We start from the raw sequence: 15,764 nt of genomic DNA, 5'->3' as shown, positions 1-15,764 counted from the left end.
GCAATATACAGAACATGGGAATTTTGCAAAAGAACTCAGATTGCATTTGGTGATTAGATTACTTACAGTGTGGAAACAGGCCCTTCGTCCTAACAAGTCCACACCGACCCGCCGAAGCGCAACCCACCCATACATTTACCCCTTACCTAACACTACGGGCAATTTAGCATGGTCAATTCACCTGGCCCGCACATCTTTGGAGCACCCGGAGGAAACCCACGCAGACACGGGGAGAACGTGCAAACTCCACACAGTCTGTCGCCTGAGTCGGGAATTGAACCCGGGTCTCAGGCGCTGTGAGGCAGCAGTGCTAACCACTGTGCCACCGTGGTGTGTGTGTATATACTTAATATGTACACATACATACACATGAACCTGCATTCGCAGATGCATAGATACTACTTTCATATCTGTGTGTAAAACACAGACTTACACAAAGGCAGCTACAGCCTATGGAAGGATGTTCTAGAATGCAAGATACTGCACCTTTCAGGGAGAGCTCCTCCATCAGGTTCGGTACAAGTTGGATTCAGATGAGCACAACACTTTGCTGTACCAGAGCTCCTTAATACCCAATTAGAGTATCACACACTCCGTGCTGGCTATCCAGTGACACTAATTAATACCAGTTTTGTGCTGTTGGTCCATACCAATCACTGAACATACCTAAATTGTTCCAGTCTCATTTCACACCAGATTCTTACAGTGAGGATAGAAAGAGGCCAATGCGCTATGTGTGTATTTACTGAGGGGCCACGTGGGTAAGTTCAGGGCTCGGTGGCTGATTCAATGCCTTAAGGGTACTGACAGCATAGGAATATTGACACTATGCTTACCCTGTCAGTCATCTTACCATTGCGTATCTGCTCCAGCTTTCAATGTGATGGCACCACCTCAGCTCCCTCTCCTAGATCTAGAGTGATTGGGGATTTCTGGGCATTAGAGTTTGCAGTTAGACAATGCCTTTACAATGAAAATCATCCCGAGGGCTTTCACAAAAGAGAAATACATGACAATTCAAAGAAAGAAGTACGAGGACTTGGAGATTAACCTTGGTTTAGAGAGGTGTGAAGGAGGGGGTTGTAAATGGTGTTTGTGTAAGTGTAATATTGGGACAAGATGCCAGCTCTCAATGATGGTTCTCTGTTGTGACTTCGCAGCATGGGTGAAGTCTTGAACTGTACAGACTTGTGTTTGTTTTGGTTAAATAAAAAGGTAATGTTTGACTTGACATCAAAAGTCTCCTCAAATATTTACCAGCCTCATACCCACCTCCCGTCCCAACCCGATTACTGTAAAAATTATAGAATTATAGAACAATACAGCACCAAACAGGCCTTTTGGCCCTCGTTGTTGCACCAATCTGTGAACTAATCTAAGCCCATACCCCTACACCATCCCATCATCATCCATATGCTTATCCAAGGATTGTTTAAATGCCCCTAATGTGGCTGAGTTAACTACATTGGCAGGCAGGCTATTCCAGGCCCTTACCACTCTCTGGGTAACGAACTTGCCTCTGATGTCCATCTTAAATCTATCACCCCTCAATTTGTAGCTATGCCCCCTCATACAAGCCAACGTCGTCATCCTAGGAAAAAGGTTCTCACTGTCCACCCTATCTAATCCTCTGATCATCTCGTATGTCTCTGTCAAATCCCCTCTTAGCCTCCTTCTCTCCAATGAGAACAGACCCAAGTCCCTCAGCCTTTCCTCATAAGACCCCCCCTCCAGACCAGGCAGCATCCTGGTAAATCTCCTCTGCACCTTTTCCAATGCTTCCACATCCTTCCTGTAATGGGGCGACCAGAACTGTACACAATGTTCCAAGTGTGGCCACACTAGCATTTTGTATAGTTGCAGCTTGACATCACGGCTCCGGAACTCAATCGCTCTACCAATAAACCTAACACACCTTCTTAACAGCACTATCAACAGCAACTTTCAGGGATCTATGTACATGGACACCAAGATCCCTCTGTACGTCCACACTACCAAGAATCTTTCAATTGACCCAATATTCTGCCTTCCTGTTATTCTTCCCAAAGTGAATCACCTCACATTTAGCTGCATTGAACTCCATTTGCTACCTCTCAGCCCAATTCTGCAGTTTATCCAAGTCACCCTGCAATCTGTAACATTCTTCCACACTGTCCACTTCGACTTTAGTGTCATTGACTTTAGTGTCACCTGCAAACTTACGAACCCATCCACCTATGCCTGCGTATAAGTCATTTATAAAAATGACAAACAGCAGTGGCCCCAAAGCAGATCCTTGAGGCACACCACTAGTAAGCTGACTCCATGCTGAATATTTTCCATAAACCACCACTTGCCTTCTTGCAGAGAGCCAGTTTCTAATCCAAATTGCTAAATTATCCTCAATCCCATGCCTCCGCATTTTCTCCAAAAGTCTATGTGTAGAACCTTACCAAAGGTTTTACTGAAGTCCATGTACACCATGTCAACTGCCCTACCCTCATCCTCATGCTTGGTCACCTTCTCAAAAAAATCAATGAGGTTTGTGAGACACGACCTGCCCTTGACAAAACCACGTTGACTATCTCCACTGTCTCACAGCACCTGAGACCCGGGTTCAATTCCCGACTCAGGCGACTGACTGTGTGGAGTTTGCACGTTCTCTTAGTGGGCGGCACGGTGGCATAGTGGTTAGCACTGCTGCCTCACAGCGCCTGTAGACCCGGGTTCAATTCCCGACTCAGGCGACTGACTGTGTGGAGTTTGCACGTTCTCCCCGTGTCTGCGTGGGTTTCCTCCGGGTGCTCCGGTTTCCTCCCACAGTCACAAAGATGTGCGGGTCAGGTGAATTGGCCAAGCTAAATTGCCCGTAGTGTTAGGGGTAAATGTAGGGGTATGGGTGGGTTGCGCTTCGGCGGGTCGGTGTGGACTTGTTGGGCCGAAGGGCCTGTTTCCACACTGTAAGTCTAATCTAATCTAATCTCCCCGTGTCTGCGTGGGTTTCCTCCGGGTGCTCCGGTTTCCTCCCACAGTCCAAAGATGTGCGGGTCAGGTGAATTGGCCATGCTAAATTGCCCGTAGTGTTAGGTAAGGGGTAAATGTAGGGGTATGGGTGGGTTGCGCTTCGGCGGGTCGGTGTGGACTTGTTGGGCCGAAGGGCCTGTTTCCACACTGTAAGTAATCTAATCTAATCTAATCAAATTGTTGCTTGCTAGATGATTATAAATCCTATCTCTTACAATCCTTTCTAAAACATTTCCTATAACAGATGTAAGGCTCATTGGTTTATAATTACCTGGGTCATCTCTACTGCCCTTCCTGATCAAGGGCACAACATTTGCAATCCTCCAATCCTCTGGTATTAAACCTGTAAACAATGATGACTCAAAGATCAAGGCCAAAGGCTCCACCACCACCTCCTCCCTAGCTTCCCAGAGAATCCTCGGATAAATCTCATCCGGCCCAGGGGACTTATTACTTTCACACCTTCTAGAATTGATAACACCTCCTCCTTACTAATCTCGATCCTTTCTAGTCTAATAGCCAGTCCTCTCCTCTAAAATATTCTCCTTTTCCTGAGTGAAAACAGATGAGAAATATAAATTTAGCAACCCCCCCAGTCTCCGTACGGTCCACACACAACTTCCCACTTCTGTCTTTGACTGGCCCTATTCCTACCCTAGTCATCCTTTTATTCCTCACATACCCATAGAAAGCTTTAGGGTTCTCCTTTATTCTATCTCTAAGGACCGCTTATGTCCCCTCCTTGCTCTTCTTAATTCTCTCTTTAAATCCTTCCTAGCTAATTTACATCTCCATCACTTCACCTGAACCATCTCATCTCAATGTCACATAAGCTTCCCTCTTCTGTTTAACAAGCGACACAATTTCTTTAGTAAACCACAGTTCTCTTACCCTGCCTGACAGGGACATGCCTATCAAATACAAGCAGTATCTGTTCCTTAAACCATTTCGAATGCCGCCATCTCCTGCACTTTGCTACCCCATTCTATGCATCCTAAGTCTTCCCTAATTGCCCTTCACCCATCAATAATTCTTGCCCTGTGGCATGTACCTATCCCTTTCCATCACTAAACTAAACATAATCGAATTATGGTCACTCTCTCCAAAGTGCTCATCTACCACTAAATCAAACACCTGGCCTGGTTCATTACCAAGCACCAGATCCAGTGTGGCCTCCCCTCATGTTGGGCCTTTGACATATTGTGTCAGGAAACCCTCCTATACACATCGGACAAAAACTGATCCATCCAATGTACTAGAGTTATAGTCAATGTTGGGGAAGTTAAAGTCCTCCATAATGACCATCCTGCTCCTTTCACTCCTACCCAGAATCCTTTTGCCAATCCTCTGCTCCACATCCCTGAAACTTTGCGGAGGCCTATAAATAACTCCAAGCAGTGTGGCCTCTCCTCTCCTGTTTCTAACCTCAACTCATACCGCCTCAGTAGACAAGTACTCATCAAAAGTTCTTTCAGCCACCATTATACTGTCCTTGACTAACAAAGCCACACCTCTCCCTCATTTACCACCTTCTCTGATCTTAATGAAAGATTTAAACCCTGGAACCTGCAACATCCATTCCTGACCTTGGGTGAGTTTGTGAGAGAGAATTCCTGAACTTGTCTGCAGTATTACATTATAACGTATAACTGAAGGAGGATGTTATGGTGGCTCAGTGGTTAGCACTGCTGCCTCACAGCGCCAGGGACCAGAGTTCGATTCTCACCTTGGGCGACTGTGTGTGTGGAGTTTGCACATTCTCCCCGTGTCTGTGTGGGTTTCTTCCCATAGTCCAAAGATGTGCAGGTTAGGTGAGTTTGTCCATGCTAAATTGTCCATAGTGTTTAGGGATGTGTAGGTTAGGTGCATTAGTCAGGGAGATGGGTCTGGGTGGGCTAATCTTCAGAGGGTTGGTGTGGACTTGTTGGGCCAAATGGCCTGTTTCCACACCATAGGTATTCTATGATGTGAAGCATTACCTGGGAGGAGATATCTCTATTTCAGCAGTCTCTTACATAAAAGCCTGCTCTACAGGAATTTTGATTAAGGTTTTAAGTTCTGTTTAGTAGCTGTAACTCTTCCCGGGTGCAAGGGTCATGATGTTCTCTTGTTTGATTACAGAGAGCGGATGGCAAAGGCAGTACAAACTTCAAAAGGACCAAAACAAAAGAACAAATTCTTCAGGTCTTTATCGACTTTGTCAATGGAAACAAGAAAGTTGTGGTAGGTTATCATCAATGCAAGGACTGAAACTCCAAATATAGGAGGAAAAACACAGAATTAAAGAATTAAAGAGCTATTAAAAAGGGTTGATTGGTCAACTAAGACACAAAAACACTGCAGATGCTGGAATCCAAGGTAGATGAGCAGGAGACTGGAACAACACAGTGAACCAGGCAGCCTCCCCTCCATTCCTCTGATCGACCCTTCCTTCCAGCTACCATTCGGATTCATCCCTTCCATCGACTAACCAGATCATACCCTCTACCTGTGTTCACCTATCACTACCTCACCATCTGACACTGCCCCCCTCCACTCCCCCCTTTATCTGCAGCTCCCATTACACCCACCCCCAGTCCTAAAGGAGAGTTAGACCCAATGCTGCCCAGTCTGCTGTGTTCTTCCAGCCTCCTGCTCATTTTCAGTATATGGACTAAAACATCACCATAAAAACACACGCGCTCTCACACAATCACTTTTTCACCCACTTTTCTCTCTCTCTCTCTCTCGCACTAATACATGCTCTCACATGCCCATTCTCTCACTTGCAATACTCGCTGTAAGCATACATGCTCTTTCATGCAGTCTTTCATCCACTTGCTACCTCTTTATCACACACAGATATTCTTCACATACATGTCTCTTTCACACAGCTCTCTGTCCCTCTCATGCATGTGCTGTCTTACACAGTCTCACATACACTCCCCCTCACAAAAATGCTTTCTGACATATGTTTTCCCATACACCCACTCTCTCTCACACACACACACACTCCCCCAATGCATGCGCACACACACCATCTCCCCCCCACATACACACTCACACACAGTCTTTCTCACACGCACACAATCTCTCACACGCACACTGTCACACACTATCTCTCTCACACACTCTCTCATACATGTTGTCTTACACACTTTCTCACATATGTTCTTCTCACACACACTCTCTTTCACACACACACTCACACAAACCTCTCTCTCTTGCACATATGCTCTCTCTCATACGCACATGCTCTCTTTCTGTGTCTCACTCACCAATAGATTTGCCAGCACTTCTGACCAGACTAGTATAGCGAAATGGCACCAGCTCATTGTTTTTCATATGTTCCTATTCCTGCAACCAGCCACAATGTGAGCAGAGCGAAGCTGTTTGAATATTGGAAGCATCATCCAATCTCCAGGAGAAGGTAGTGGTGCTGGAGGGCATAGTGGACCAGGAGCAGGGACTCTAGTTGATTCCCAATCTGTAGTCTATAGAATCTGGGGCCACAGGCAGTGCAACCATCCACCACCAACTGAGGCCTGTGCAGACCAGGGGCAGTTTCTGTTTGATCTCAACCCCCATTGATGTATTAACCTCTGCTTTGTTTGCACCTGAAGCAAGCCTACATGACGAGACTAATGGAGATTCGGAAAGCTCTGGAAACGTCGGAGTTCTTCAAAAGGCACGAGGTAGGGATCACGGAATTGCAGTGGTTAAGGGTTCTGGCCTCGCTATTATAGGAAGGATATTGCTAAACCTGAGAGGGTTCAGAAGGGATTTACCAGGATGTTACTGGGAATGGAGGGTTTGAGTCATAAGGACAGCTGGAAAGGCCAAGACATTTTTCAATGGAGCGTAAGTGATTGAGGGGTGACCTTACAGAGGTTTATAAAATCATAAGGTGTCATACGTCAGGTGTCTTCTTCCTAGGCAAGGGAATCTCAAGACTAGCAGGCATGTTTTTAGAGTGAAAGGAGAAAGATTTGAACATGACATGGGGGCAATTTATTTACACAGAGAGTGGTTCGTGTGTGGAATGAACTTCCAGAGGAAACGGTGGGTGCAGGCACAGTCACAATGTTTAAAAGACAAGTTCACGAATAGGGAAGGTTTGGAGGGATATGGGCCAAACGCAGCCAGGTGGAACTAGTTTAGTTTGGGAACATGGTCAGCAGGGACTGGTTGGGCCGAAGGGTCTGTTCCATGCTGTATGACTCTAAGTATCCCTCCTAAAGTTTGAGCAGATAATCAAGGCTGAGAGCTCACTGCTGTCTTTCATATGAGACATAAAATCAAGACTTAGTTCATCCTGTTTTAAAGAAGGACAGGGGACGTTCACACCCCCCAGGCCCTTGGTAATATTTATCTCCTCACCAACATCATTGAAAATTACAAACCTAGTCATCATCATTTTGGTGTTTAGGGGATCTTGCTTTGTGCAAGTTCATGATACCATTCCCAAAATTGCATCATGTTGAACATTACTCAGTTGATTATTAAAGCACCTTTGGAGATTTCTGAGGATGTGAAAGGTACTATATCATTGCAGGTCTTTCCCTGGGTTTTATCTGGTTGGTTTGAGAGACTGAGTAGACTGGGATTATATTCACTGGAATTTAGAAGAATGAGGGGGGAGATCTTATAGAAACATATAAAATTATGAAGGGAATAGAGAAGATAGACATGGAGAGGATATTTCCACTGGCAGGTGAAACTAGGACAAGAGGGCATGGCCTCAAAATTAGAGGGAGCAGATTTAGGACTGAATTGAGAAGGAAATTCTTCACCCAGAGGGTTGTAAATCTATGGAATTCCTTGCCCAGTGAAGTAGTTGACACTTCAGCCAATGTTTTTAAAGCTAAGATAGGTTTTTTTTTTAACAATGAAGGAGTTAAGAGGTACAACAAGAGGGTGGGTGAGTGGTCATGATCTTACTGAATGGCGGGCCAGATGGCCTACTCCTGCTCCTAGTTCTTATGTTCTTATGTAAGGATAGAAGGGCAGCATCTGGGTACAAGCCCAGGACCTCTGGACACCAGGGCAGGGGTAAAGCAAGAAAGATGACTGGGTTTGGGGATGGGAGGGGATGGGGGTGAGAGGTGCGAGGGAGAAGAATGTCCTTTCTTCTGAACCTCCCAGCACCCCCCCACCATCTCCATTACCAGCCCCCCCAAACAAGACCCTACTGCCCCCCTCCAACCCTCCACCCGCTCTAATCCTCCAAACTTCCACCATCCTCTAACCCACCACCCTCTCAAACACCCCCAGCGTGTTCACCCCATCCCCTCACAACTCCCCCACCCCACCCACATCCCCAGTCTCCACACGTTCCAACCTTCCAACCCCACAACCCCGTCAAGTACCCCATCTCATCTAATCCCTGGTCGGGTCCAGCACCACAACCCTGCCCCCCCCCCCCCCCCCTCCTCCGCTCCCCCACCCCCCACCACCAACTGACCCTCCATCTCTCCTCCAACCCTGTACATCCCAACTCTCCACCCTCCCCAGACCATCCACCCACACCCTGACCCCACCCACAGTCCTCTCACAACACTTGCACCAATCCCCCACCCAAATGCCCTGTTGTTTTAATTTAGTCCTTTAATATCCCAACTCATTCTTGTTGAAACCTTTTATTTTTAAATCTTGACATGTAAGCGCCGTGGTTATTTTCTCTGCCTTGCACCTGAGTTTTCTGACCTTCGCCCTTCCCCTCTACATGGTGCTGCAGGTTATCGGGAGCTCCTTGCTGTTCATACATGACAAGAACGAGGTGGCAAAGGTGTGGCTGATCGACTTTGGAAAGACCACCAGGCTGCCGAGCGGAAAGACTCTTAATCACCGTCTGTCCTGGGAGGAAGGCAACAGGGAAGATGGCTACCTCCTGGGGCTTGACAATATGATCGCCATTGCATCCAGCATTTTGTGATGCTGGGCCAAATTCCTCCTTTTCCCCATGTTTTCCATTGGGCAGTAGGAATATTGTACGGGGCCAGCCTCCCTCGACCTGGATGCGCGCTGCTGTTCAAAGCGGTGAGGGAACAAAGAAAGAGAGAGGACATTTTGGCGAGATGCAACTGAGGTTTCCCCACTGCTGGTGGGCTTTCTCTTGGGTGACTTTGTGTCTTTAATTGGACCCAGACTGTGAATGGGACGCACAAAGGTATCAGAATGGTGGAGGTGACGCTCTTATCTCGTGGGAAATATGGTTGCTATTCACTGTGGAACTGTTACGAATGGTTACTCTAGGATTTGGCTTGAAATAATATTTGAAGGACAATTGCAATTAGATTCTGCTCATGGATTATAACTTGTGGGTGCTCTCCTGAAAGATAAGGTGACTTCCCCTTCACCTCACACCTCACAATGTCCAGGTCTAAAGCAGAAGTGGCCAACACAGGAAAGAGAAAACGGGGAACTGCAGGCCTGGTGTATGTTATCGTAAAATCCTAGAATCTACTATAAAGGAAGTGAGTACTGGTTATTCAGAAGTAATTGTCTGATTAGGCTGATGCAACATGGATTTAGGATGAGTGGATATGTTTGACAAAGTTGAAAGCTTTTCAAGGATGTTATGAGCAGAGTTGATTAAGGGAGAACCAATAAATATGGGGTACTTGGATTTTCAGTAGACTTTGATTAAGTCCCACACAAGATATTTGTTAACAATGAAAGTGTTTGGGATTGGGGCTATTATAGTAACATGGCTTCCAGACAAAAAGTAGAGAGTAGGGATAAATGACTCATTCTCCAATATGACAAGTGGGGACCACAAGGGTCAGTGCTAGAGCTCCAACTATTCACAATCTATATCAATGACTCTGATGTGGGGTCAGTTGTAAGACAGCAAATTCTCTGTAATCAAAATTCCAAGCATCCAGAATGGGGACTTTAATGGCATTAGCAACCAGAAAGGATTGATAGTTCTAGAATTATTTTATCAAAAAAGACAACGTGACTTATCATGGCCAGATATACCAGGATTTAAGAGTGTCTTGTTTTTTAAAGTGCACCTTCATCTTGTGGCAGCGACAGGACCAGTTCTCCCAGCAGCCACTTGTATCCCTCATGAACCCAGCAGATTCCCTGTGTGGGCTGGTTACTCTATTGGCAGGTGCAGCTGACACTAAACCTGAGAGCTGTGAGGATTTACACAGGCTGAACATGACAGGCCAGAGCCTGTAGATAAGTGTGAGGTTATCCACTTGGAACAATTCAGGTGCAGAGTATTTCACAAATAGTGAGTAGTTGTGAAATGGTGATGTCCAAAGAGGTCGAGGTGCCCTTGTTCATGTAGGTGTAGCCAGCAGTTCAGAAGGTAAACAATCTTTACTGCAAGAGGGTTTGTGAACAAGAACAAGTAAAGACCTCATTTGGAGTATTATATCCGGTTCTAGTTGCCTTGCCTAAGGAAGAATAGATTTTGAATGATTCCACATCCTTCACTATAACACTGATATACTCCACACCCCTCATTATAACACTGATATATTCCACACCCCTCGGTGTAACATCGATATACCCCACTCCCCTCACTCTGACACCGATACACTCCACACCCTTCACTGGAACATGAATCTATACCACATCCCTCACTATAATACTGATACCCTTCACTGATGTTCCCTATATTCTCACTATAGTACACTCCAGCCATCACCTACACTCCTTGACATAACAGCCCCGTCTGTAGTATTGCTGCTAACAGATGCTACTCCATTGTATAATGCACATTTCATGTTGATTACTGACATAAAATCAGTGACTACACTGTTGATTCATTGTCTGTGATTTGGGCTGTTCTTATTTGACAGACACGATGTGAATCCCAAGCTCGTCCTTTACTTTCACTTCCTCAGAGACAGTTCAAAACTGAGTGATGCTTCTGTCTTGGCTTCCCAGTAATTTTCTGCAGCTCACTGCCTGGAAAAGGGGCTATTTCTGAATAGAGCTGTCTACTTGGATTATGCTTTACTTATATCCCATACACCAAGTATGGAACACAGCAGGGTTTACTTAATGAGGTCTGAGTGGAAGGATATCATGAGTGTCACATAACATGCAAGTGTTCCATTTCACCTTCTCGCATTGATTATCACTGTCATATTTTCTGCAGCAATAAGGAGATTTGGGTTATTGATGAGTTATTTGTATCATTATGGGAAATCTCTTCCATGTGTCACATCTCTCGTATGCAGCTTACAAAAATAGGAACAGCTAGGGATGTCAATTCGTCCCCCTCAAGCAAGTCCATCATCCAGGAGACAGTGAGGTCTGAAGATGCTGGAGATCAGAGTTGAGAGTGCGTTGCTGGAAAAGCACAGCAGGTCAGGCAGCATCCTGAAGAGCAAGAAAATCAACGTTTCAGGCATAAACCCTTCATCAGGAATGAGGCCTCATTCCTGATGAAGGGCTCCGGCCCGAAACATTGTTTTTCCTGCATCTTGGATGGTGCCTTACCTGCTGTGCTTTTCCAGCAACACACTCTCAACCCAAGTTCATCATTCAGTTAACTCATGACCAATCTGTACTACAGTCCCATCTCCCTACCTACCCTCTATACCCCTGATTTACCCTGATCAAACAACAATCTATTAATCTCAGCCTTAGAAATTTCAGATAACGCACCGCATATTAGGGAGATGGTTGCAAACTCTGCATTTTTTGCAAATTTTGCCTTTTGCACCAAGCCTGTCCTCATCTGGGCCCCTTCCTCTTCCTCCGTCTCCATCTAAAAACATTTTCCAACACCTTTCAGTTCTGAAGAAGGGTTATACTGGACTCGAGGTGTTAACTCTGATTTTCCTTTCTCCAGAAGCTGCCAGACCTGCTGAGTTTCTCCAGCAGTTTCTGTGTTTGTCACAGCTACAAATTTCCATTTTTTTGATGGAATGAGCTTCCTGTTTTCCTTTTTAAATGACCTAGACCTTATTAGGATCGTGGTTCCTGTGTTCTGATGTTCCCTCGTCAGAAGAAACTGGTTTTCCTTACATACCCTGATGAATTCCATGATCACTTTAGATGATTTGACCAGTTCACCCCTCACCAACCCGAACCAAACAGGATAGCAGCCAGCCTGTCTTCACAAGTTAATCCTCTCAGCCAAAAGTATTGTCATTTCCGGGGCCAGTTCCTGAGATCTGATGTCGGTAAACCAATGTGTAGGACCCTCACTGCCAGCTTCTCCCTGAAATGGTGTTATCCCCATCGCTTTCCTCTGCCACTCTCATGACATTTATTTTCACACAGAGCAAGGTGAGTGTCTAGAACAGGCTGCCAGAGGTAGTGGTGGAGGCATGTACAATTTTATCATTTTTAAGAAACATTTAGACAGGTACATGGATAGGAATGAAGGGATATGGACCAAACACAGGCAAATGAGACTAGATTAATTGTGAGAACTGGGCAGCATGGCCAGGTTGGGCCAAAGGGCCTCTTTCTATGATGTAAATCTCTGAGGTTGGCCGATCCCCCCCAAAGGTTTATTTTTCTTGAAAACACAGACTGATCCAATTATCCTGCGATGGCACCAATTTGACAACCTGCCCAGGTGAAGTCTCACTGCTTGGACTCTGAGCTAGGATGGCGATCCATCATAAGCCACCTTTCAATGAAGTTTAAATCCAGAATTATTTGACAGGGATGTACTATCAGGCTGAATGGTAGAAGTCATCAAATTCAGAAATGAGGAGGAATAAGGATCTCTCTCCTAACCCACAGTGTTTCCATTACTGAGAGGGTACCCTGTGATTTGGCAGAAGCATGGCAGTTAACGGGTTTCACTCATGTCAGTTCCCAGACATTTAAGGCCATTCAGCCCATACTGCATATGCCAGGTCCCAATCCCTTGCACTGTCCTTATGACATTGTATTTATTTTCCTTTTCAAGTACTTACCCAATTCCATTTTAAAAGTTGCCAATAAATCTGCTTCTGACACTCTCTGAGATTATATAATCTGGATCATACCAGAACAATTTCTCCTCATTTCTCCCTCTGATTTCTAAATCTGAGTCCTCTTGTCCCTCATGGCAATGAAACGGTTTCAACATAAACAGTTTCAAACACCTCACACCTTGTCTCTTACCCCATTCAAAATGGCTGCCAGGATCGGTAAACAATTTCTGAAGTGATAAATTCTTCACACCCACAATGAGGGGCACTATAGCCAGTGTTCTCACTGGATCCTAAACCTTGTTTTTAATACTTGCTGTTCTGGGCAAGTGTCACTAGAATTTATTGCCCATCCCTAGTTTTCCCAGCTAACAAATTGTGGGACCACTTCTAGGTAGTTAACCAAATTGGTAGGATAGGGTTTACATTTCTATAGCGCCTTTCCCCTCGGTGCGTCCTTGAGCACTTTACAGCCAGTATAGCGGTTTTGAAGGGCAAGGCTGTGATATAGGAAGCTGAGCTATTCTTCTCATGGGTGAACTCTTTTGGATTTTGCAACTATCCAACAGCTTCCTGGTAACTGGCATGACTTTTTTTTTAAAATTGTGCTTGCGTTCTCAAACTGTCACGGCAGGATTTGAACTCATGTTAACAGTCCAGAGAATCACTGCAACACTTCAGAGTTGCTGCGCATCAAGGAGGAAGCATTCACAGAGAATGAGGGATTGGTGACTCACTCAAAGGATGGCACCACAAGGTGACAGGTGGAGAGGGTAAAACCTTGGGGGGACAAAAGAGAGACAGTGTGAATCAGTAGGAGCAGAAAGTATCAGAGGAGAAAAAAACTGAGATATGGAGAGAAATAAAGTGGAGAAAAGTTGAAAATCAAAAGCCTTTATTTTATATAACCCTTCAGTACTGTGCCTGGAGTGGTTTGGTCATTTTCTTCTCTCTGCTGTTTTAGTACCATAACCTGTGGTCCATTTTCTCTCTTCTGGGAATAGAATTCCATGAACTCAAAACAAAGTTTTAGGAAAAAATGCACCCTGATGGGCTCAAAAGTGTTAACCACAAATGCACAGTCTCACCCTCCATGAGGAATGAATTTGAGTGCGTCTCTCAATGTAGAAATGCATTTGAAAGTCCAGTTCCCAGTCCTGCACAGGTCAGTCCAAGAATCATTCGGGGAGCCACAGCTGTAGTATTGCTCAGGTCAGACCATAGTTCTTCCAACTTCAAAAGAAGGCATTAGAAGTCTCCTGATCCAATCCTGTATGCATTATCACTTCTGTATGTTGTAAGGTGATATGGGATTCAAAGTCAATGTGAGCTGCACAGAGCTTTGCTGGAAACCAAAACAAAATCCTGGAATCTAGCAGTATCGAGACATAATAGAGAATTTTCTAGTGTATGTTTCAAGTGGGAATGTAAAGTATTCTGAGGAATCTCTACTGTACGTTACTGAACACTACTGATAATTATTGGTGTGACTTTTTTCTGACTGAGTTTAGCACATATGCTGTACAATAAATCATTCATGTACATACTGTGTTTTGCAATAATATTTGCTGTTATCTCTGTGACCACTCACAGCCTTACACCCTTCCATAATTTCCTGTAGAGTCTTTACCTAATCTTCAAGACTTTCCAAGTTTGGCACCATTCCCTGCCCAGAGGTTTGACCCTGTACCCCAGTATAACATACATTGGCATCAAGGTATGGGCCAGACCTTAACCTCATTACAAAACAATTCAGGAAATAGATATTTCCTGGAAGAGATCACAGACACAGATATTTCCTGTCTTTTCATCTTCTTGATTTTTGGAAGAAACCAAGGATTTATCAATAACTGCCAAACTACAGCGAGATGATAGTCCTCTGAGGAGCTGAAGACCCATCTCATAAGAATTTGCTTTCGAGTGCCTTCAGCATATCTTATCAACAGTGCTTGAAGTATTAAAGGGACAGGCCAGGCTCTAACTTGGCAGAATGCAGCATTTGCTGCACTGTGTAATATGACAGTCTTAATCATTGTGAAACAATCCATTTGCTGACTTAATGTGAAAAGTAGGGAATGTGGACTCAAACTAAAGGTGCTGACCAAATGATGAAATTCAAGATGATGTAACTGATTGCATGACATCAGCAAAAGAGACGATACCAGTCCAGAGTGAGAATGCGGAGAAAGAGGTCTAGGACTCTACACTAGAGAACCATATGTGAGAATCCACAAGGTACAGATGGAAGTAAAGAAATGTTACAATATATAAAGAGATGACAAGCCTTATTTAGAGACACAATAGAATCAGCCTCAGGTACAGTGTATGTGCAGATGGTACTCCAGACTGGTAGCTCTCTGTCCAGGTAGCTGGGCTGGCTTGAAGTAAAAAGAGGTAAAAACAATGACTGCAGATGCTGGAAACCAGATTCTGGATCAGTGGTGCTGGAAGAGCACAGCAGTTCAGGCAGCATCCGCACCACTGATCCAGAATCGATTTCGCTGCACTTTGGATGCTGCCTGAACTGCTGTGCTCTTCCAGCACCACTGATCCAGAATCTGGTTTCCAGCATCGATTTTGCTGCACTCTGGCTTGAAGTAAAGCAAACCACATCAGATGACACTCTTTAGGAGTTCCAATTCAGATCACAACACACTGTGGTATGTGGTAAGTAGTTCATTTATTGGTGAAGCAGTAATTATAAATTCAGAAACTGTTACATGAATAGCGCTTAAATGTTTCAGTGGATTGTTATCTCAAAGAGTAGTATTAGGAAAACAAACTATTAACAAGCATAAAGTAGGAACGTGCTCATATCTAGCGCACATACCACACTTGATTTAATATTCACGACACAATTGGTGTGGCTGTACTTAACTGTAT

At 44.8% G+C, this 15,764-nt stretch overlaps 1 protein-coding gene across 1 annotated transcript in view; it reads left to right on the top strand.

The window, feature by feature from the left end:
- LOC132818109 (inositol-trisphosphate 3-kinase A-like) overlaps nt 1-14,381 on the top strand; it is a 99,132-nt gene extending 84,751 nt beyond the window's left edge. The window contains exons 5-7 of the mRNA XM_060828806.1: nt 5,125-5,226; nt 6,606-6,677; nt 8,720-14,381. Coding sequence (XP_060684789.1) covers nt 5,125-5,226; nt 6,606-6,677; nt 8,720-8,917 — 372 coding nt within the window. The 3' untranslated portion in view covers nt 8,918-14,381. The remainder of the gene's footprint in view (nt 1-5,124; nt 5,227-6,605; nt 6,678-8,719) is intronic.
- Nucleotides 14,382-15,764: the final 1,383 nt, after the last annotated feature.

This window comes from Hemiscyllium ocellatum, chromosome 8 (genome assembly GCF_020745735.1).
Source record: "Hemiscyllium ocellatum isolate sHemOce1 chromosome 8, sHemOce1.pat.X.cur, whole genome shotgun sequence".
Taxonomy (NCBI): Eukaryota; Metazoa; Chordata; class Chondrichthyes; order Orectolobiformes; family Hemiscylliidae; genus Hemiscyllium; species Hemiscyllium ocellatum.
This window is presented reverse-complemented; position numbering and strand designations above follow the sequence as displayed.